Consider the following 23,642-nt stretch of genomic DNA (forward strand, 5'->3'; position numbering starts at 1 on the left):
ATGTTAGTTTAGTGCCAGGAATGCCTACATTGTTCATTCTGGACCCTATTTTGAAATTGGAATATTTTGAACTTTGTGTTAAATTGGCCAAATTAACAATTTCCGATCACTTTATTTTGTAGTTGAAACAGTTGACTTGGCGATTTCTTGTGCTCAATCGATAGAATAGAAGTAATACTAGTGAAATAGCTAAGAATTTGGTTGATTGGAATAATGTAATTGGCCTAAAATGGGAGTCAAAGTCGGCAAAATCGCCGATTCGTAAATATCGCTGACACATCAAAATTCGCGAGAGCATAATTTCGTCCATTTTCCACCAAATTTCGTACTTTTTGTTTTATTACCTTCACAAAAAGATTCTCTACGATTTCATAAGAAAAAATAACAAATTTTTTTTTTGAAAATTCTTGGACACTGGTGCGTGACTCCAGATTTGGGCCTTGGACCCTGAAAGGGTTAAATATATATTACACAAATAGTCGTAGTGCTAGGAATAAGATGGATGAGTTGAGACTAGTTGCTAGTGCAGGTAACATTGATGTATTTGCCGTAACTGAGACGTGGTTCAATATGAAAAATCGGGACATGCCTGCGGAATGTCACATTCAGGGTTTTAACCCTTTGACTGTCGAAGGGCCAAATCCTGAAGTTGCTTCTGGTGTCGCAAAATATTCGAAAAAAAAAAAATTATTTTTTCTTGTGAAATGATAGAGAATCTTTTCCCGATTGTAAAGACACCAAAAAAACGAAATTTGATGGAAAACTGACGGAATTACGCTCTCGCGAAGTTAGCGACTTCGGCGATATTTAAAAATCGGCAATTTCGCCCACTTTGAGCCCTATTTTCGGCTAATTCCGTTATTCCAGTCAACCAAACTCATAACTATTTCTTCAGAACTCTATTTTTTCTATCGATTGAGTACAAGAAACTGCCCATTTACCGATTTCAACTACCCAATAACATGGTCAGAAATTTGCAATTTGGCCAATTTCACGAAAATTAAAAAATACGACAATTTCAAAATAAGGTCCAGAATGAACAATGCAGACATTCCTGGCTCTAAAATAACATTTTCTTTGTTCATCAGTCATGTCTCCAGGTCCCTGTGATATTACTCTTGCTTTTTATTTTGAAATTTTATTCAAACAAAAAATAGAAGATTTACTGTTATGCAGACTACTGCAATACTGTAATAATTGTAAAAATTACATCAACCCATTCATGACTGCGTATTAGAATGGCTATTTGGACATTTATTGGACAATGACATCATTTGTTTACTTTTGAACATCGGCAAAAATCAAACATTTCCTGTACTTTGTGCTCCATTTCCAGGTTCTTTTTATAGTAAAATTAATCAAAATCACCTCCATTTCTATAATATAGTTTCCATTCTATCAAATGAGACCAAGAAAACGAGAATACAACCACAAATACTATACGAAAATAGACCACAAAGTCGGCATTTTAATTAAAAAAAACGGTCGGAGTTTTTTTTTTCTCATTATGCACTGCGTGCTCCAGGATTTTTTTTATGTGGTGCACACTGACCACACAGACCCATTCTCTCACATGTGGGCCTACTAGCTTTCTCCTGCCTGATTTGAAGCCGCTAGAATTTATGAGTATATATACGTCAAACACGGTACCTCACAAACGTATATATACGGCCGCGACAGTCAAAGGGTTAAATTGTTCCAAGTAGATAGAAGTATCGGGAAGAGGGGTGGGGTGGCATTGTATGTCGGAGATCGCTTGAACTGTTGCATAAAAACGGGTATTAAGTCTGAAGTAACACATACAGAGTCTGTTTGGATAGAATTTTCAGAGAGGCATGAAAAATTTATTTTAGGTGTGATATACCTTCCCCCAAACTTAGATAGGGACCAAGGGAGACTACTATGGCAGGAAATTGTTAGGGCCACAAGACATGATAATGTAGTAATTCTAGGAGACTTTAACTTTAGTCATATTGATTGGAATTTCTTGACTGGGAATTTAGAATCATACGACTTCTTAGAAGTAGTTCAGGATTGTTTTTTGAAGCAGTTTGTGACAGAACCTACAAGGGGTAATAACCTGCTTGACTTAGTTCTGGCAAACAATGAATCCCTTGTTAATAATTTAGAAATTTCAGAGGAACTCGGTGCTAGCGACCACAAATCAATTACATTTAGCATTGAATGGAAGTACGATAGTAGGGATAACTCAGTAACAGTCCCAGATTTTCGCTTAGCAGATTACGATGGGCTTAGAGAACACTTATCATCTGTTGACTGGGGTAACGAAGAGAGCTATCAATATGACAGTTTTCTGAACACTATACATGCTGCTCAAAGAACGTTTATCCCGTATAAAGAAATTAGATCAAATAGAAACGACCCAAAATGGACGAATAATAGGCTGAAATATCTACTAGGGTATAAGAAAGGAATTTATAGGCATATCAAAAGAGGTGAGGGTCATCTTATGAATCAGTATATTGACATTAAGAAGGACATTAAAAAGCTAAAAGGGACTATGAAATTAAAGTTGCTAGGGATTCTAAAACTAACCCAAAAAGTTTTTTCCAGTTCTATAGAACAAAAGTTAGAGATAAGATAGGTCCCCTTGAAAATAACTATGGGCATCTTACTGACAAAGAGAATGAAATGTGCTCGATTTTAAATAATTATTTTCTCTCGGTTTTTACACAGGAAGACACTAACAATATTCCAGTAATTAATTTTTATAGTTGGCTAGAAGAAGATAAATTATGTAACTTTACAGTCACTAGTGAGATGGTTGTGAAGCAGATAGATAGACAGACTGAAGCAAAATAAGTCGCCAGGTCCTGATGAGTTTTTTTCAAGGGTTCTTAAGGAATGCAAAATGGAACTCTGTGAACCATTAACTAATATTTTTAATTTATCTCTTCAAACAGGTGTAGTGTCTGATATGTGGAAGATGGCTAATGTTATTCTTATTTTTAAAACGGGACAAGTCGTTACCGTCAAATTACCGCCCAATAAGCCTGACCTCAATTGTAGGCAAATTACTAGAGTCAATTATAGCTGAGATTATAAGAAGCCATCTCGATAAGCATAGCTTGATTAATGATACTCAGCATGGATTCACAAGAGGCTGGTCTTGTCTAACTAATTTATTAACTTTCTTCAGTAAAGCTTTTGAGGCTGTTGACCACGATAAAGAATTTGATATTATTTACTTAGATTTTAGTAAGGCTTTTGATAGAGTTTTGCACCAAAGACTTTTAAAGAAAGTGGCAGCTCGTGGCATTGGGGGAAAAGTGCTCTCGTGGATCGAGTCATGGCTCACAGACAGGAAGCAGTGTGTGTCCATAAATGGGGTTAAATCCGAGTGGGGATCTGTAACAAGTGGCGTTCCACAGGGATCAGTCTTGGGCCCGTTGTTGTTTATAATATATATCAGTGATCTTGATGAGGGAATTAATAGTGATATGAGTAAATTCGCCGATGACACAAAGATAGGTAGGATAATTGATTCAAACGTAAATGTTAGGGAACTTCAGGAGGATTTAAACAAACTATTCTTGGTCAGAAAAGTGGCAGATGCAGTTCAATGTAGATAAATGCAAGGTTCTGAAGCTTGGGAGTGTCCATAACCCTAGCACTTATAAGTTAAATGATGTAGAAATTAGCCATACAGATTGCGAAAAGGACTTGGGGGTTATGGTGAGCAGCAACCTTAAACCAAGACAGCAATGCCTAAGCATACGTAATAAGGCAAATAGATTACTGGGATTTATATCAAGAAGTGTAAGCAACAGAAGTCCAGAGGTCATACTGCAGCTTTATACATCATTAGTAAGGCCTCACCTAGATTATGCAGCTCAATTCTGGTCTCCATATTACAGAATGGACATAAAGTTGTTAGAAAACATTCAGCGTAGGATGACTAAATTAATACAAAGCATTAGAAATCTTCCTTATGAAGAAAGATTGAGGACTCTTAAGTTACATTCACTTGTTAGACGAAGAATGAGGGGAGACCTGATAGAAGTGTATAAGTGGAAGATAGGTATTAATAAAGGAGATATTAATAATGTCTTCAGGATATCTCTCCAAGAGAGAACCCGCAGTAATGGATTTAAATTAGATAAGTTTAGATTTAGGAAGGACATAGGAAAGTATTGGTTTGGAAATAGGGTAGTTGATGAGTGGAACAGTCTACCTAGTTGGGTTATTGAGGCTGGGACTTTGGGTAGTTTCAAATTTAGGTTGGATAAGTACATGAGTGGGAGGGGTTGGATTTGAGTGGGACTTGCACATCAGAGCTTATTTCTTGGGTAGCATTGAAAATTGGGTTGGGCAAATGTTTTGTTAGTGGGATGAATTGTAAAGGACCTGCCTAGTATGGGCCAACAGGCCTGCTACAGTGTTCCTCCTTTCTTATGTTCTTATATGATTTTGAAAGTAAGTTTATGTGATGAAGAATACTGTAGAAAATATTATAATAAACATCAGGATCTTCCCGGAATGTACACATGGCCTTCACACCTGCTGGTACTGACATCTAATTAATTTTTTATTTCATTTCATTATTTTTCTTGTGATTTAAATACGACTTAGAAAGCAGACAACACTTTGATTTATCTTGGATCAGTATTGTGTGGCCGCTGATCCAAGATGGACTAAACTCAGCCTATCCTCCTAATTAAAGTTTGTATTTTACTGTGGCTAAATTGGATGTGTGACTGTGGCACTGGAATGAAAAGAGAGTATGTGAGTGTCAATTTTAATGTGTGCTCCTAAAGATTTTATTGCCTTTATGTATTGTTGTATTTATTAGCATTGTAGTATGCTATAACTTGTTAAATTGCTTATAGGCAACAATCTTATCAAGTCTAACCCAAAGAGTATAAAGAGAAATTTGCTTAAAATCTTATGTGAGAAATTGACTGTTGCTTTAGGAGGAGGGGTTACCAAGACATTGTTTTAATTTTCAATTTGTGAGCTAATTGTGAATTGTTTCAGCTATAGTATTGTAACTTATGTTTTTCACAAATGATAAATTATGTCATTGCCTTAGGATTGTAATGTTATCAGTGAGACCTCAGAAAATATATACTTTTTTTTTTTTTCTTCAACAAGTCGGCCGTCTCCCACCGAGGCAGGGTGACCCAAAAAAGAAAGAAAATCCCCAAAAAGAAAATACTTTCATCATCATTCAACACTTTTACCACACTCACACATTATCACTGTTTTTGCAGAGGTGCTCAGAATACAACAGTTTAGAAGCATACACATATAAAGATACACAACATATCCCTCCAAACTGCCAATATCCCAAACCCCTCCTTTAAAGTGCAGGCATTGTACTTCCCATTTCCAGGACTCAAGTCTGACTATATGAAAATAACCGGTTTCCCTGAATCCCTTCACTAAATATTACCCTGCTCACACTCCAACAGATCGTCAGGTCCCAAGTACCATTTGTCTCCATTCACACCTATCTAACACGCTCATGCACGCTTGCTGGAAGTCCAAGCCCCTTGCCCACAAAACCTCCTTTACCCCCTCTCTCCAACCCTTTCGAGGACGACCCCTACCCCGCCTTCCTTCCCCTATAGATTTATATGCTTTCCATGTCATTCTACTTTGATCCATTCTCTCTAAATGACCAAACCACCTCAACAACCCCTCTTCTGCCCTCTGACTAATACTTTTATTAACTCCACACCTTTTCCTAATTTCTACACTCCACATTTTCTGCATAATATTTACACCACACATTGCCCTTAAACAGGACATCTCCACTGCCTCCAACCGTCTCCTCGCTGCTGCATTTACCACCCAAGCTTTACACCCATATAAGAGTGTTGGTACTACTATACTTTCATACATTCCCTTCTTTGCCTCCATAGATAACGTTTTTTGACTCCACATATACCTCAACGCACCACTCACCTTTTTTCCCTCATCAATTCTATGATTAACCTCATCCTTCATAAATCCATCCACCGACACGTCAACTCCCAAGTATCTGAAAACATTCACTTCTTCCATACTCCTCCTCCCCAATTTGATATCCAATTTTTCTTTATCTAAATCATTTGATACCCTCATCACCTTACTCTTTTCTATGTTCACTTTCAACTTTCTACCTTTACACACATTCCCAAACTCATCCACTAACCTTTGCAATTTTTCTTTAGAATCTCCCATAAGCACAGTATCATCAGCAAAAAGTAACTGTGTCAATTCCCATTTTGAATTTGATTCCCCAAAATTTAATCCCACCCCTCTCCCGAACACCCTAGCATTTACTTCCTTTACAACCCCATCTATAAATATATTAAACAACCATGGTGACATTACACATCCCTGTCTAAGACCTACTTTTACCGGGAAGTAGTCTCCCTCTCTTCTACACACCCTAACCTGAGCCTCACTATCCTCATAAAAACTCTTTACAGCATTTAATAACTTACCACCTATTCCATATACTTGCAACATCTGCCACATTGCTCCTCTATCCACTCTATCATATGCCTTTTCTAAATCCATAAATGCAATAAAAACTTCCCTACCTTTATCTAAATACTGTTCACATATATGCTTCAATGTAAACACTTGATCTACACATCCCCTACCCACTCTGAAACCTCCTTGCTCATCTGCAATCCTACGTTATACAATATATAAATACAGGTATTTTTTTTCCTGAGTACTGTTACATACATGATGAACCCCTTTCCATAATGTTAAGGGTTGGGCTGTAGAAGTTTGTGTTCCTTTTGCATCTAAGTATTAAGGAATTATGGCACTGAATTAATTTCAAAGAATTGTTTATCCAGTCCAAATACAATTTTATAGGCCTATATAAATATGTTATTTTCAGTAAAATTGGTCTATAAGTGTAATTGTTTATAAGAAGAGAAACATGCCTCAATATTTTTTTCAGAGCGCTCATTTCTTTTGGTCATATTTTTTGATCACTGATGAGTGGAACTTCTCTTTAAATTTTGTATTTTACTTGGGAGTTGGGAGAGTGTTACCCTGTGTTTATCCTCTCAGGGAGAAGGCTCGTGAAAGAGAGCGCGACCGGGAAAGGGAACGACCAGATAAAAGGAAACGATCTCCTGAAGCTAAGCCCAAGGATGAACTTTCAAAGGCAGAGGTATGTGAACTTACTAAGTTACATTTAAAGGGGATCAGGTCCCAACTACTGATGTGACATCTGGACCTACAATTGATCAGCATTATAGGTTCCTGGGTACTTGGACCTTATCATGCATACTCTAAGAATTGTGTATCCATTCGGCATCACAATCAGTTTACTCCCTGACTGCATCTCTCAGCCCTTCTTCAGAGTGCAGGCACTTCAGAGCATAGCCCCATTTCATTACAAATCAATAAACCCAGCTCTAACTCAGAGTTATTTGACCTACATTTAAAAACATCACAAAGTGCACATTATTTTATTTTATTTTCAAACAGCATTTATACTATTTTTGTTAACAGTAATTGGTCTTACATTCCTGAGATATTGCTTTATAAAATCACTGTTGCATTGCAAATGTTGAGAGGTGATTGTTTTGTGCAATGCGTTTTAATCTGTAATATTTGTATGCAGATAGAGGAAGAGGAAAGACGTGAAAAGGAGAAGAAGTTTAAGAAAGAACCTTTGTCCTTGGAAGAAATGGTAGCAAGGAAGAGAGCAGAAGAGGAAGCTCTGAGTCGGCCAAAGTTTTTGACCAAGGCAGAAAGGCAAGCAGAAGCCCTCAGGCGGCGACAAGAAGAGGTGATTCTAATGTAGTGTTGTTTCTTTTTTATGTAATAAAGAAGAGGGATCTTTGTATTCACTCATTGACACTTTTATGTAAATAATAAAGCACAGTATGAGTTATGCTGTTTTATTTGTGAAGACATTTTGTCTACCAGGGATTTTATTAGTTCACTCAGTTACTGAATTGATAAAAGTCCCTGGTGGATGAAACTTCATCACAAATAAAATGCTATAACCCTCATTGTGTGTTATTGTCATACTGTCTATTTACTCTTCCATTGTATTATGGTACTATATTGACACTGTATACCAGTGAAACTAGTTGCTATCTTAGGTTTGTGCTTCGCAAACAATCTAATTCTTGTTTAACTCATGCCCACTAACATACCCGTCTTACACATTCACCTGCCTCACACAGTAACATGTACCTATTACAGTGATCTAATGTTAATGTAAGTAACTCAGTTTACCTTATTCCTAGTATATCTCCTTTTGTTGTAACTGCTTTTCACATAGTTGAGTTACTTAGCTGTTTTAACTTTTAAGGTTTAAGTACTTTTAAGGTTTAGTACAATCACCTCAGTGGAAAAAAGTAACTTTGTCTGACTTTTTTTTTTTGGGTTATCCTAGGTAATCTACACATGCCTTTTTTCTTTTCCTTTCTTTTTTTTTCCATCAAACTGGCCATATCTCACCAAGGCAAGGTGATCCAAAAAGAAAAATGAAAGTTTCTCTTTTTAACTCTAGTAATGTATACAGGCAAAGGGGTTACTAGCCCCTTGCTCCTGTCATTTTAGTCGCCTCTTACGACGCGCATGGCTTACGGAGGAAGAATTCTGTTCCACTTCCCCATGGAGATGAGAGGAAATAAACAAGAACTAGTCAGAAAATAGAAGAAAAGCCAGAGGGGTATGTCTATATACGTACGTATATGCTTGCACGTGCATGTGTAGTGTGACCTAAGTGTAAGTAGAAGTAGCAAGACGTACCTGAAATCTTGCATGATTTTTTTTTTTTTTAACAAGTTGGCCGTCTCCCACCTAGGCAGGGTGACCAAAAAAAAAAAAGAAAATCCCCAAAAAGAAAACACTTTCATCATCATTCATCACTTTCACCTCACTCACACATAATCACTGTTTTTGCAGAGGTGCTCAGAACACAACAGTTTAGAAGCATATACGTATAAAGACACAACATATCCCTCCAAACTGCTAATATCCCGAAACCCCTCATTTACAGTGCAGGCATTGTACTTTCCATTTCCAGGATTCAAGTTCGGCTATATAAAAATAACATGTTTAACATGTTTGCATGTTTATGAGACAGAAAAAAGACACCAGGAATCCTACCATCATGTAAAACAATTACAAGCTTTCGTTTTTACACTCACTTGGCAGGACGGCAGTACCTCCCTGGGTGGTTGCTGTCTACCAACCTACTACGTAGAACATATGCTGTTATGCACAATAACTGAATTTATGTGTGCCTATAACTGAATAAACTTATTTACGTACTCCATATATACTACAAAATGTGTGTAAATCTTTGTATATGAATTCTTTATAAGATTGTAGGTTTTATTCCAATAATCCATTTACTTATGACATCAAGATTATTAAAGAACTTTACCTTTGCATGAAGTTGTTATACAGTATGTGTTTCTGTTCTTTACAGATTGATGAGGTACGTAAGAGGCAAGATGAGGAGAGGAAGGCACGAGATGCAATGTACCAGGATGGTCGGAGGGAACTCGAGCAGGCCTTACGGCAGGAAGATCCTCGAGAGCGGGACCGCCACCGTCGAGACCGGGAACCAAGAGAGAATAAAGAGGACATTGAGTTAGAGAGAAAAAAGCAGCTTGAACGAGATGCTGTTAATGAGAGGTATTTAGGGATTGTGAAGAAGAAGAAAAAGATTCGCAGGCTGAATGACCGTAAATTTGTATTTGACTGGGATGCTGGTGAGGACACTTCTGTGGACTACAATGAGCTCTACATCAATAAGCATCTGGTTCATTTCTTTGGTCGTGGGCATTTTGGTGGACTAGACTTAAAAGAGCAAAAGAAGATTCAATCTAAGTTCTATGGAAACTACATTGAACATCGCCGTACACAGGCTGACAAAGACCAAGAGATAATCCGCATGAAGAAGGAGCAGAAAAAAGAAGATAAGAAAAAGTGGGATGATCGACACTGGAGTGAAAAGAATGTGGAGCAGATGACAGAACGAGATTGGCGAATTTTCAGGGAAGATTACAACATTGCAATTAAGGGAGGTCGAATTCCCAATCCAATTCGGACATGGGCAGAATCTAATATTAAGAAAGATATTCTGGATATTATTGCCAGCGTTGGATACCAGGACCCAACTCCAATTCAAAGACAGGCTATCCCCATTGGTCTACAAAATCGAGACATTATTGGTGTTGCAGAGACTGGCTCTGGTAAGACTTTAGCCTTTCTTATTCCTCTTTTGGAATGGATTCAGTCTCTTCCCAAAATTGCTCGGTTAGAGGATGCAGATCAAGGACCGTATGCATTAGTCATGGCTCCAACTCGAGAGCTTGCACAACAGATTGAAGAAGAAACAACCAAGTTCGGAGGACCTCTTGGCATCCGCACTGTAGCAGTCATTGGTGGCTTGTCACGTGAAGAACAGGGTATGAAGTTACGAATGGGCTGTGAAATTGTAATTGCCACCCCTGGACGTCTTGTAGATGTGCTTGAAAACAGATACCTCGTACTGAACCAGTGCACGTATGTTGTCTTTGATGAGGCTGATAAAATGATTGACATGGGTTTTGAGCCAGATGTTCAAAAAATCTTGAAATTTATGCCAGTGACAAATGAAAAACCAGATAATGAGGATGCTGAAGATGAGGACAAGTTGTTGCAAAATTTCCTCTCTAAACATAAGTATAGGCAAACAGTCATGTTTACAGCTACTATGCCACCTGCTGTAGAAAGGATGGCCAGACAGTACCTTCGTCGACCTGCTTATGTGTACATTGGTTCTATAGGAAAACCAGTGGAGCGCGTTGAACAGGTTGTGTACATGGTAAGTGAACAAGAAAAACGTAAGAAGTTGCTAGATATTTTGAAGCGTGGTATCACACCTCCAGTCCTTATTTTTGTCAATCAAAAGAAGGGTGCAGATGTGTTGGCACGTGGTTTAGAGAAACTGGGTCACAATGCCACAACTCTCCATGGTGGCAAAGGCCAAGAACAGCGTGAGCATGCTCTTGCAAATCTCAAATCTGGAGCAAAAGATATCCTCGTGGCCACAGATGTTGCTGGTCGTGGTATTGATATCAAGGATGTCTCCCTTGTTATTAATTATGACATGGCAAAGAATATTGAAGATTACACCCACAGAATCGGTCGTACAGGTCGTGCAGGAAAGCACGGCAAAGCCATATCTTTCTTAACCAAAGATGACTCTCATTTGTTCTATGACTTGAAGCAGCTGATCTTATCCTCGCCGGTGTCATCCTGTCCACCAGAGCTCGCTAACCACCATGAAGCCCAGCACAAGCCTGGCACAGTTATGACAAAGAAGCGAAGGGAAGAAAAAATATTTGCTTAAGCCAAGGCCTGTAGGCAATTGGCTCTGATGTCAGTTGTGTAAATAGTAATGATGATAATGGATATGCAACTGGTGTTACTGCTAAGTTGTAAAACACTTCAATGAATAGATGGCATACGAGTTGTGTAAGCGCATGAAATATTTCTGTATGTGGTCTTCATAAGCCATCCTTGATAATGTATGCATATTGCTATTAATGTTGAATGCAGTACATTTATTTATTGTATGAGTAAATGGAAATGCATGGGGAAGGTGCTGGTACCTGACATTATGTAAGGTTATTGCAAAGCATTTAACCTCCATTTTTACTTGCATTCTCTGCAAACAAACATCTTAAGTTTCACATTTCTTGTACAAGGAATGTGCTGATTTATTTTCTTTTAAATATATGAAGAACATTTATAATACCTTTCCTTACCAACACAGTTATATGTAATCATATATTTTTTGTATCCACTCGCCCAAGTATGTGCAAGATGGCATTAGTAAATATTGTAAATTATGAATGATTTATTTCCCTAAAGCTGTATAGCCCTTGTGGCTTAGCACTTCTTTTTGATTATAATAATAATAATATTTCCCTAAAATATATTGACTTGTGCCAGGAGTTTTTAAACTTAAATTCTCTGTATTATGTGATCCCCTCCAAGGGCCTCCTTCTTATTTCAACAGAAAGCTGTAGTGCTTGAAAAATACAGTAAACCCTTTATAAACTGGACCTCTATAAAGTGAATATCAGTTAAAACAGATAAAATAATTGGTCAAAGGCTTAACTTAGTCTGTTGAATGGGGTGTCCTATAAAATTGGCATGAAGCAAACCAGATCCACTATATCGCATGGCTGTCTGATCTGGTCATACCCTCAATAACTGTATGACTGTTGTGAGTGTAGCACTTAATTCTGATTGTAATAATAATAATACCCTTGATAAAATGGATCAACTTCACTTGACTACAAGTTTGTCTGTTATGAGTTTCATTCCTAGGCAGTGGGGCCAGTGACTCGGCCTACCTCAGATTATCGTGTGTGTGTGCTCACATATTTCATCTCCAATTTTCCTTGGATTTACAGCCTTTTTCCATTACAGTACTTTATAAAAGTACCTTGTACGGTGTTATTAACACTGTGATAATACGAAGAACCCCTTCTCCTGTATATATTACTAAATTTGAAGGAGAAACTTTTGTTTTTCCTTTTGGGCCACCCAACCTCGGTAGGATACAACCGTTGTGTTGAAAGAAGAAAAATAATACTAAGAAGCATGTGATAACTATTAAGTAGAAATTTGAATTAAGGTCATGTATATACCAGAAATCTGTATGACCCTGGTGGGTTTAGCACTTTGTTTTTATTATAATAATATCTACAAGAAAAGGTACTCAGTTTTTACTATATTCAGTAGTCCATCAGTACAGTAGACTGTCCTCTACATTATGCATTTGTCTGTGTCTGGTAGTCGATCAATTAGGCAGACAACTTCCACTTAATCAAAACTTTCAGTATGATGGAGTTTCGCTAAAACAGATACCCATCCCTCCATCCTATTAGTCTGTTTTATGGAGGTTTCTGCAGTGCTGTATGACCCTTGTGGGTTTAGCACTTAGTTCTGATTGTGGTAATAATATGGACGTTTCACTGTATCAGAGCTGTATGACCCTTGTAGGTTTAGCACTTCTTTATTATTATAATAATCACTGTATCAAAACGAAGTGATGAGCATCATCCTAGGATGCCCATGTATGACTAAAATACTAAATACTGTATTTGGAGAACTTGATATTCTAAGTACTGTGATCCTTTAAGTTATGATATTAATCCGTCCCAGAAAACATCATATTTGCAAAATGTTGTACCTCAAACCCCAAGCTACATGGTTTTACAGTAGTAATTCGTTCAGAGATGCTTGAACACCCAATCTGCCCTTGGATACTTTTTATTGTTTAAACACACTTGGGTTTCCTGAGTGATAAGCATAGGCTGCAGCTTTAAATATTCAGAGGCATTGGCACCCAGACAGGTAGGGAGGGAGGCAGGCAGACCACAGCAGGTAGGGTAAGGAACAGCAAGTTTGCAGGCAGGCAGGTAAATTAGTAAAGAATTGTAAACTTAATTATTACACTCTTGTCCCCCACTCATCTCACACACTGAGGTATGGGGGTCGATCCCCGGTACGATGGAAACATTAGGATGTGTTTCCTTTAAACACCTGCTGTCCACGTTCACCTAGCAGTAAAACAAATAACTGGGTGTAGTCGACTGGTGTGGGTCACATCCTAGGAGAAAGCTGACCTACCTAATTTGCCAGAAAAGCTCTGCATAAAAAGAGGCTTTCTATATAGTAGTATGTCATTAATGTCAGCTAGGCCTGTATACCTTGTACATTACTTGTAGAGATAAAGATTATTATTATTATTAATAAATTATCATTGTTCAAGAATGTATATAGTTATTATTACTATAATTATGGGTGTGAAGCTTGGGTTGTAAATGCTGTGGCGAGGAGGTGGTTGGAGGCAGTGGAGATGTCCTGTCTAAGGGCAATGTGGTGTAAATATTATGCAGAAAATTCGGAGTGTGGAAATTAGAAGAAGGTGTGGAGTTAATAAAAGTATTTGAGGGCTGAAGAGGGGTTGTTGAGGTGGTTTGATCATTTAGAGAGAATGGATCAAGGTAGAATGACATGGAGAGCATATAAATCTGTAGGGGAAGGAAGGCAGGGTAGGGGTCATCCTCGAAAAGGTTGGAAGGAAGGGGTAAAGGAGGTTTTGTGGGCGAGGAGCTTGGACTTCCAGCAAGCCTGTGTGAGCGTGTTCGATAGGAGTGAATGGAGACAAATGGTATTTGGGACCTGACAAGTTGTTAGAGTGTGAGCAGGGTAATATTTAGTGAAGGGATTCAGGGAAACCAGTTATTTTTATATAGCCGGACTTGAGTCCTGGAAATGGGAAGTACAATGCCTACACTCTAAAGGAGGGGTTCGGGATATTGGCGGTTTGGAGGGATATGTTGTGTATCTTTATACGTATATGCTTCTAAACTGTTGTATTCTGGGCACCTTTGCAAAAACAGTGATTATGTGTGAGTGAGGTGAAAGTGTTGAATGATGAAAGTATTTTCTTTTTGGGGATTTTCTTTCTTTTTGGGTCACCCTACCTCGGTGGGAGACGGCCGACTTGTTAAAAAAAAATTATGAGTCATGTTAAAGTCTATGTGCCACCAACAACACTCTAGGAGAACATAAATTTAAGGCGATTTGCCAACTCTAGTGAGTGAACCTGGGACCTTCCTTGTCACTGAGTTATGGCTCATCCCTGCCTTGGAAACCAGATGGGGACCTCCATGCTCTAATTCCCACATTCCCATGCTCCCATATCATGCCCCTATACCCCATGCTCCCATATGCCCTATGCCCCAACATCCGTGTCCTCCCCAGCCTGTGTAACAGCTCATCTCTCATCCCCAGCTCGTGTACATAGTAAGCTGATAAACACTTTCTCCTCTGTACACCCTAATTTACCCTCCGCTGATATATTCTTATCCAAGGGAAGGAAGTGAGAGAGAGAGAGAGAGATTAGTATAAAGTCAGGCAAGTGCCCTATTGGAAATCGGAAACATTGACTATAATGGCTGAGTGGATGACAAAATAATAATACAGAACATTATATAGTAACTTTAATCAACGATTACCCAATCAAGACAAACAATGTGACTTATTATCCTAAATAAAAACTTGAACATGAGCAGGTATCTGTGGTAATAGCGAAGTTTACCTACCTCACTCAGAGATAAAAATAGTCTTAATCTCACTTTTGACATATCTGATCACCACACTACACTTTTTATGATTAAAATATATTTTTTATTACCTTTAAACAATTCTTGGTAGAGTGAGTAATTGTGGTCGTGGGGAAAGGGTGGTAGCGGTATAACTGGTGATGGTACTGGTGTACGTGGTGGTACAACTGGTGATGGTACGGGTGTACGTGGTGGTACAACTGGTGATGGTACTGGCGTACGTGGTGGTACAACTGGTGATGGTACGGGTGTACGTGGTGGTACAACTGGTGATGGTACTGGTGTACGTGGTGGTACAACTGATGATGCCACTGGTGTACGTGGTGGTATAACTGGTGATGGTATTGGTGTACGTGGTGGTATGAACATTAAAATGGTATAAAATACCGACAGGTTGTTAGGTAAGACACATATGCAACAGTTAGGTATCTTTACCTCGAAACGCCTCGCCCACACAGCAGGCCTCTTCAGTCGAGTACAGAAAAGTTGATAGAAGCAGAAGAGACTTGAAGACGATGTAATCAGTCCATCACCCTTAAAGTTTTGAGGTGGTCAGTCCCTCAGTCTGGAAAAGAGCATTGTTTCGTATTGTTTCAGACTACGGAACAATGCTCTTCTCCAGACTGAGGGACTGACCACCTCAAAACTTTAAGGGTGATGGACTGATTACATCGTCTTCAAGTCTCTTCTGCTTCTATCAACTTTTCTGTACTCGACTGAAGAGGCCTGCTGTGTGGGCGAGGCGTTTCGAGGTAAAGATACCTAACTGTTGCATATGTGTCTTACCTAACAACGTGGTGGTATAACTAGTGATGGTACTGGTGCACGTGGTGGTACAACTGGTGATGGTACTGGTGTACGTGGTGGTGGTGGTATAGCTGGTGATGGTACTGGTGTACGTGGTGGTACAACTGGTGATGGTACTGGTGTACGTGGTGGTGGTGGTATAGCTGGTGATGATACTGGTGTACGTGGTGGTATAACTGGTGATGGTACTGGTATACGTGGTGGTATAACGGTGATGGTACTGGTGTAAGTGGTGGTATAACTGGTGATGGTACTGGTGTAAGTGGTGGTATAACTGGTGATGGTACTGGTATACGTGGTGGTATAATTGGTGATGGTACTGGTATACGTGGTGGTATAACTGGTGATGGTACTGGTATACGTGGTGGTATAATTGGTGATGGTACTGGTATACGTGGTGGTATAACTGGTGATGGTACTGGTATACGTGGTGGTATAATTGGTGATGGTACTGGTATACGTGGTGGTATAACTGGTGATGGTACTGGTGTAAGTGGTGGTATAACTGGTGATGGTGCTGGTGTAAATGGTGGTATAACTGGTGATGGTACTGGTGTAAATGGTATAACTGTGATGGTACTGGTGTAAGTGCTGGTGTAACTGTAATGGTACTGGTGTAAGTGGTAGTGGTGGTTTAACCGGTGATGGTACTGGTGTAAGTGGTAGTGGTGGTATAACTGGTGATGGCACTGGTGTAAGTGCTGGTATAACTGTGATGGTACTGGTGTAAGTGGTAGTGGTATAACTGGTGATGGCACTGGTGTAAGTGGTGGTATAACTGTAATGGTACTGGTGTAAGTGGTAGTGGTGGTATAACTGGTGATGGTACTGGTGTAAGTGGTGGTATAACTAGTGATGGTTCTGGTGTAATTGGTAGTAGTGGTATAACTGGTGATGGTACTGGTGTAAGTGGTGGTATAACTGTGATGGTTCTGGTGTAAGTGGTAGTAGTGGTATAACTGGTGATGGTACTGGTGTAAGTGGTGGTATAACTATGATGGTTCTGGTGTAAGTGGTAGTAGTGGTATAACTGGTGATGGTACTGGTGTAAGTGGTGGTATAACTATGACTACTGGTGTAAGTGGTAGTAGTGGTGTACATGGTAGTAACATCAACTAGGTGTGATGGTGGTGGTATAAGACGATGGTGTTGGTGATGGTAGTATTCTGTATTCACCTATCTGTACTGGCAGATGTCGAGTCTCAGCTCCTGGACCCGCCAATCCGCTGGTGGCTACTGGGTTCACTCCTGGCTGCGTGAATCCTTTCATACCTGTTCTTAAATCTGTGTATGAAGCCTACCTCTACCACTTCACTGTCTAGGTCGTACCACTTCTTGGCCTCTCTAGGGGTAAAGAAGTATTTCCTAACATCTCCCTGACCTCCTCAGCTATTGGACTAGTCTCGTTATAATTACACATTTACATTTTCCGGGTTCTTGACATGCATTATCATATGTGGGTTCCATACTGGCTCTGCATACTCCAAGATGGGCCTGAGAGATGCCCTGCAGTGGACTGAGAATGATTTCTTGTTAAAGTTCCTGAAAGCTTCCTTTAAATTTGACAATCTTGCATTGCTACGAGACTGGCAAATTCAGATGATTTATGCCTCAGGAGAAATGCTTAGAACTATGCTTACCCAAGATCCACTGTCAGGGAGGTTTGCAGCCTTTTTCCCCATTAGCCTGTACTTTGCTTCTGGTCTTCTTCGATCATCCCGATTTTCATAACTATGCAGCTGCTGGGGTTAAACTCTTAACAGCCATCAAACCAATTCTGTATGGCAAAAACTGTGTGGGACCCAGAGTTAGCTATGTTTGCCTTGTGTTACTGCATCACACAAGATGTGTTTTATAGTGTTGAACTGGTGACTACCAGATGGAGGGGGGAAGAATGGAGGGAGAGGAGGGGGGAGGAATGGAGGGAGAGGAGGGGGGAGGAATGGAGGGAGAGGAGGGGGGAGGACTGGAGGGAGAGAGGGGGGGATAAAGAGGGAGGTAATGAGTGAGGGAGGACGAGGAACAGTCAGGTGATAAGTGTTGTGCTGGGTGGATGTAAGCTACACTTCTCCACACCTCTAAAGATATCACAGGTAAAAAAATCAAAACAAATACACAAAATGTTTCATAAGACAATAATTATGCAGTAGAACTGAGGAAAAACTGACGTGAACCAGTGTAGTGTAGTGGATGGATATACATCCAAGTGTGGGCGTTTGTGGGCAACGTGACGAGACTATAATATTATTATTACAACCCAGATTCTTACTCCAGCTAACATAATTCATTATGAGGAATCAACAACAGATTAAATGAACAGGAAGGAGAATTTCACCAGTAGCATCATAATGGACAAATGAGATGGTTCAAGGAATTACCTTTAGGAAGCTCACCTTGACTTGTTAAGGCTGGTTGGTGGTGCTTGGCCAAACACCAGAATTTATCATAAAATGATCCTTGGAGTTACGGAATTAGTTACCCTCCCCTGCCTTAATTCAAACATTTTTTTACCTCCCATTTCCTTGTATGACCTGTTAGCACTTAACTGTAAATTTTAGGTAATTGTAAAAATCCGGGTCTTTTATACGAATGCAAATATTTATTTCAGAATTAATATATAAAACGTTTAATAATCTGAAGACCCATTGGATGCATAAACATTTCGAGCAAAAAAAAAAATTTAGCCTATACTGTACTTCAGTTTATTTAGGTACAGGATCTGTGAATCGACCATTGCAGTCACACACATGTCAGTACAATTATCATACATACTAACGTGTAAATTACCCACCAGGATAACCTCTCCCCCCCCCCCCCGAAAAAAAAAAGTTAGACGAAGTGACATTTCCACTGGATCCTTGCATTACCTCTGTAACTTGCTCAGCTATCAAAACTTTGGAGTCCAGTCCCTGGACCAATTATGTACCTCTGTAATCTTTTGACTACCGCCCACAGGATGGGTATGGGGTGCATAATAAACATATTAAACTAACTAACTCCTTGCAATCTCGCTTGAGGGTCTAATATTAACATGGTGAGTTTTACGATAATTATTCCTGAAAATGTTTAATATCAGGTTAATTTTGTCATGGACATCGTGTAAGAATCATAACCTATCAAATCCCACCCTCATCTAACCTCAAGTATAACGTAACCTAACGTAATTTAACCTCACTCCACCTGCAGTAGATATGGAACTGTCACGCCTTTGTTTAAATGTAATTATTCTTTATTTATTACGTTCGTTGATTGACCAGGAGTGTCAGTAATAACCAATTATTTTTTCTACTATTTCCCAAAATAAATTCCACAAGAAATAATTAATGCCGAGGTGTAGATAGCATGTTTGTATTTTATAAAATAATAAGCAGTTTATCAAAAGAATTGGATCTCTATATCAGTCATTTTTTATAATTTTAAATAACAGGTTTTTAAGCTCGGAGATACAATGATGGGTGGAGAGTTTCTCCATTAACATAATGCGAACGGGAAAGTAATGACTATTTGTTAATGGTATATAAAACCGAGTAGATGAACAAGTCATGTGCAACATTTGGGTATTTGTATTGTGGAGACATTTGGCCAGCTAGTGGCTTCACATTAATCCAATAGAAAATAATACTGCAGACAGAGGAGATGAAATAGTTTGAGGTGATCAGTCCCTCAGCCTTATGTGATATTCAGTCCCTCAGCCTTGTATGGTGTTCAGTCTCTCAGCCTTGTGTGGTATTCAGTCCCTCAACATTGTGTGGTATTCAGTCCCTCAGCCTTGTGTGGTATTCAGTCCCTCAACATTGTGTGGTATTCAGTCCCTCAGCCTTGTGTGGTATTCAGTCCCTCAGCCTTGTGTGGTATTCAGTCTCTCAGCCTTGTGTGGTATTCAGTCCCTCAGCCTTGTGTGGTATTCAGTCTCTCAGCCTTGTATGGTATTCAGTCCCTCAGCCTTGTGTGGTATTCAGACCCTCAGCCTTGTGTGGTATTCAGTCCCTCAGCCTTGTGTGGTATTCAGTCCCTCAGCCTTGTGTGGTATTCAGTCCCTCAGCCTTGTGTGGTATTCAGTCCCTCAGCCTTGTGTGGTATTCAGTCCCTCAACATTGTGTGGTATTCAGTCCCTCAACATTGTGTGGTATTCAGTCCCTCAACATTGTGTGGTATTCAGTCCCTCAGCCTTGTGTGGTATTCAGTCCCTCAACATTGTGTGGTATTCAGTCCCTCAGCCTTGTGTGGTATTCAGTCTCTCAGCCTTGTGTGGTATTCAGTCCCTCAGCCTTGTGTGGTATTCAGTCCCTCAGCCTTGTGTGGTATTCAGTCTCTCAGCCTTGTGTGGTATTCAGTCCCTCAGCCTTGTGTGGTATTCAGTCTCTCAGCCTTGTATGGTGTTCAGTCCCTCAGCCTTGTATGGCGTTCAATCCCTAAGCCCTGTGTGGTATTCAGTCCCTCAACCTTGTGTGGTATTCAGTCCCTCAGCCTTGTGTGATATTCAGTCCCTCAGCCTTGTGTGATATTCAGTCCCTCAGCCTTGTGTGGTATTCAGTCCCTCAGCCTTGTGTGGTATTCAGTCCCTCAGCCTTGTGTGATATTCAGCCTTATGTGATATTCAGTCCCCCAGCCTTGTGTGATATTCAGTCCCTCAACCTTGTGTGGTATTCAGTCCCTCAGCCTTGTGTGATATTCAGTCCCTCAACCTTGTGTGGTATTCAGTCCCTCAGCCTTGTGTGGTATTCAGTCTCTCAGCCCTGTGTGGTATTCAGTCCCTCAGCCTTGTGTGGTATTCAGTCCCTCAGCCTTGTGTGGTATTCAGTCTCTCAGCCTTGTGTGGTGTTCAGTCCTTCAGCCTTGTATGGCGTTCAATCCCTAAGCCTTGTGTGGTATTCAGTCCCTCAGCCTTGTGTGGTATTCAGTCCCTCAGCCTTGTGTGATATTCAGTCCCTCAGCCTTGTATGGTGTTCAGTCGCTCAGCCTTGTATGGTGTTCAGTCGCTCAGCCTTGTGTGGTGTTCAGTCGCTCAGCCTTGTGTGGTGTTCAGTCCCTCAGCCTTGTGTGGTATTCAGTCCCTCAGCCTTGTGTGATATTCAGTCGCTCAGCCTTGTATGGTGTTCAGTCGCTCAGCCTTGTATGGTGTTCAGTCGCTCAGCCTTGTATGGTGTTCAGTCGCTCAGCCTTGTATGGTGTTCAGTCCCTCAGCCTTGTGTGGTGTTCAGTCCCTCAGCCTTGTGTGGTGTTCAGTCCCTCAGCCTTGTGTGGTGTTCAGTCCCTCAGCCTTGTGTGGTGTTCAGTCCCTCAGCCTTGTGTGGTGTTCAGTCCCTCAGCATTGTATGGTGTTCAGTCCCTCAGCCTTGCGTGGTGTTCAGTCCCTCAGCCTTGCGTGGTGTTCAGTCCCTCAGCCTTGCGTGGTGTTCAGTCCCTCAGCCTTGTGTGGTGTTCAGTCCCTCAGCCTTGTGTGGTGTTCAGTCCCTCAGCCTTGCGTGGTGTTCAGTCCCTCAGCCTTGCGTGGTGTTCAGTCCCTCAGCCTTGCGTGGTGTTTAGTCCCTCAGCCTTGCATGGTGTTCAATCCCTCAGCCTTACATGGTGTTCAATCCCTCAGCCTTGTGTGGTGTTCAGTCCCTCAGCCTTGTGTGGTGTTCAGTCCCTCAGCCTTGTGTGGTGGATGTTGCACCGCCTGCCGAGTCTTGCTTTCGTAGGGAGTCATTTCTGTGCAGATTTGGGACTAGTCCCTCTAGGATTTTCCCAAGTGTATATTATCATGCATCTTTCTCGCCTGCGTTCCAAGGAGTACAGGTCAACGGATTTCAGCCGTTTCCAGTAATTTAGATGCTTTATGGTACTTGCATGTGCAGTGAAAGTTCTCTGTACATTCTCCAGGTCTGTAATTTCGCCAGCCTTGAAAGGGGTCGTCAGTGTACAACAATATTCCAGCCTAGAGAGAACAAGCGATTTGAAGAATATTATCATTGGCTTGGCATCCCTAGTTTTTGAAGCTTTTCATTATCCATTCTATCATTTTCATAGCTGATGTGGTACACATTGTGATTATTATTTATTTATAATTACAAATAACATTATATTTAGCGCATTTATTCGAATATGATACTTGCATTATTCTTATTGTAATATTTATTATTAATAAACCTTTCAAGGATATTAGTGAAAGGTACTGAGTCAAGAAATTGAAGCTACTCCCCTTCCTTGGATCAAACCTGATTTCCTCTCATTCACCAGGTACGTATGATCCCTTGTAAATACCGACCATAATAGCCTTGTTGGAAACTGTTGGGTCAATGTCATTCTTATATTTTGTAGTTTTACTGTGCCTTGATGCCAGTGAGTAGCTCTTCATCCTTGGAATTGGAGCTAATATCCCCTTCTTCGTATCAAGTTCCATTACTTTTGATTCTGCTTTTCTTTCTTCCTTTTTTTCTTTCTCTCTCTCTCTCTCGTAAAATATGTATAGGGTGTGTTTTTGTATTCTGTATGACCTGTACGGGTTTAATACTTGTTTTCAAATATATTAATTTGTAGTAAATAAAAGTAGAGTAGTTAATATAGGTGACAGCGTTGTATATGATCTTATACTCTTATCTATTTAATCTGTCTTCCCCCTCTCCCCCAACTTCCTTATCAACAGCCACTCTTGTCCCTCCTACCCCCCTCTGCCACTAACGCTACAGGTTTAGTTCTTGTTTTCAAGTACCAATTTGTAGTGTGTAAACTGTAGTGTATCGTTACTTTGTGTAGTGTACGTTTAGTGTCCATAAATTGTAAAAGAAACCAAAAAGAGAATTTTTTCAGGAAATCCAGCCGTGAGAAGAGTGGAAGCAGTACCTACAATGGAGAAGAATTGGCAATAAATTAAGAAAAAATATTATGGAAAGCGAGGGTTTTTGTCTACATAAAATGTAAAAAAAAAAAAACTATATATTTAATATAGTGTATATTGGAGCAAGCTCCCAGCAACAGGCACAAACCATCTCTGACAGCAAGATCAAGTAAGAAGACCTCGAGCATTTCTGAAATCAACAGAAGGTTCTTAAGAGTTAAAATAGGAAGAGGTAGAAGATAATGACTACTACTTCCTGGTACCGTCGCATACTCTGGAACTACAAGGGCAACCGCGAGTATGCCAAGTGAGTTCCCTCTGTCAGTTAATATTACTTTCTTGGGGGCGAATTCCCATTGTTTTAAATTATTTATTAAGTATATGCAGGCTGTAAATAATCTCTCTGGCACTGAAAGGGGCAATCAACACTGATCAAAATTCTAAGTGTCACCATTGGCACAATTTCTCATGTTTTGAAAGTTCTCATACATCCTGTCATCTTCCTGGCTATACATTTGCCTTATTGTGCTCTGAAAGAGAGGTCAGCTTACATAATCACTCCCAGGTCTTTTGTGTTTTCATTTCATTGTTTTATAATCCTCTTGTTTTGTATACAGTGTTCCTTTTGAGTTCTTCATTCTTTTCATAATTGAGCAACTAGAAGTTATCACCATTGAACGTTATGCTCTCTTCTGCCCACTTGAAAAACCTGCTCTCTAGATTCCTCTTGCAAAGATACATACTTTATTTCAGCATGATACAATGTTGTACAAAAGTGAATTGCATTTAGGTGTGTGTGCTGAAAACCCCTTAATAAGTAGTGCATTTCGGGAAAACTTAGGACTAACTTAAAATAAGTTTCTCTCTCAGCATCTAACATACTT

The 23,642-nt window shown here is 39.9% G+C and overlaps 2 protein-coding genes across 4 annotated transcripts in view; both read left to right on the plus strand.

Moving 5' to 3' along the window:
• Positions 1-11,840, plus strand: part of LOC128698037 (probable ATP-dependent RNA helicase DDX23) — a 36,543-nt gene extending 24,703 nt beyond the window's left edge. The window contains exons 3-5 of the mRNA XM_070097503.1: positions 7,042-7,144; positions 7,601-7,768; positions 9,428-11,840. Coding sequence (XP_069953604.1) covers positions 7,042-7,144; positions 7,601-7,768; positions 9,428-11,338 — 2,182 coding nt within the window. The 3' untranslated portion in view covers positions 11,339-11,840. The remainder of the gene's footprint in view (positions 1-7,041; positions 7,145-7,600; positions 7,769-9,427) is intronic.
• Positions 11,841-17,938: 6,098 nt separating this feature from the next.
• Positions 17,939-23,642, plus strand: part of LOC128698038 (dehydrogenase/reductase SDR family member 12) — a 38,522-nt gene continuing 32,818 nt past the window's right edge. For 2 of the 3 annotated variants that reach the window (XM_070097505.1, XM_053790091.2), the window contains exons 1-2: positions 17,939-18,034; positions 22,731-23,065. Coding sequence is in view for 1 of the 3 variants with exons in the window: in XM_053790091.2 (XP_053646066.1) it covers positions 23,001-23,065 (65 nt within the window). In the remaining 2 variants the exon portion in view is untranslated. Of the gene's footprint in view, positions 18,035-22,730; positions 23,066-23,642 lie in introns of those variants that run through there. The other variant, XM_053790094.2, reaches the window with a different exon arrangement.

Source organism: Cherax quadricarinatus, chromosome 58 (assembly GCF_038502225.1).
Source record: "Cherax quadricarinatus isolate ZL_2023a chromosome 58, ASM3850222v1, whole genome shotgun sequence".
In the NCBI taxonomy this organism is placed as follows: Eukaryota; Metazoa; Arthropoda; class Malacostraca; order Decapoda; family Parastacidae; genus Cherax; species Cherax quadricarinatus.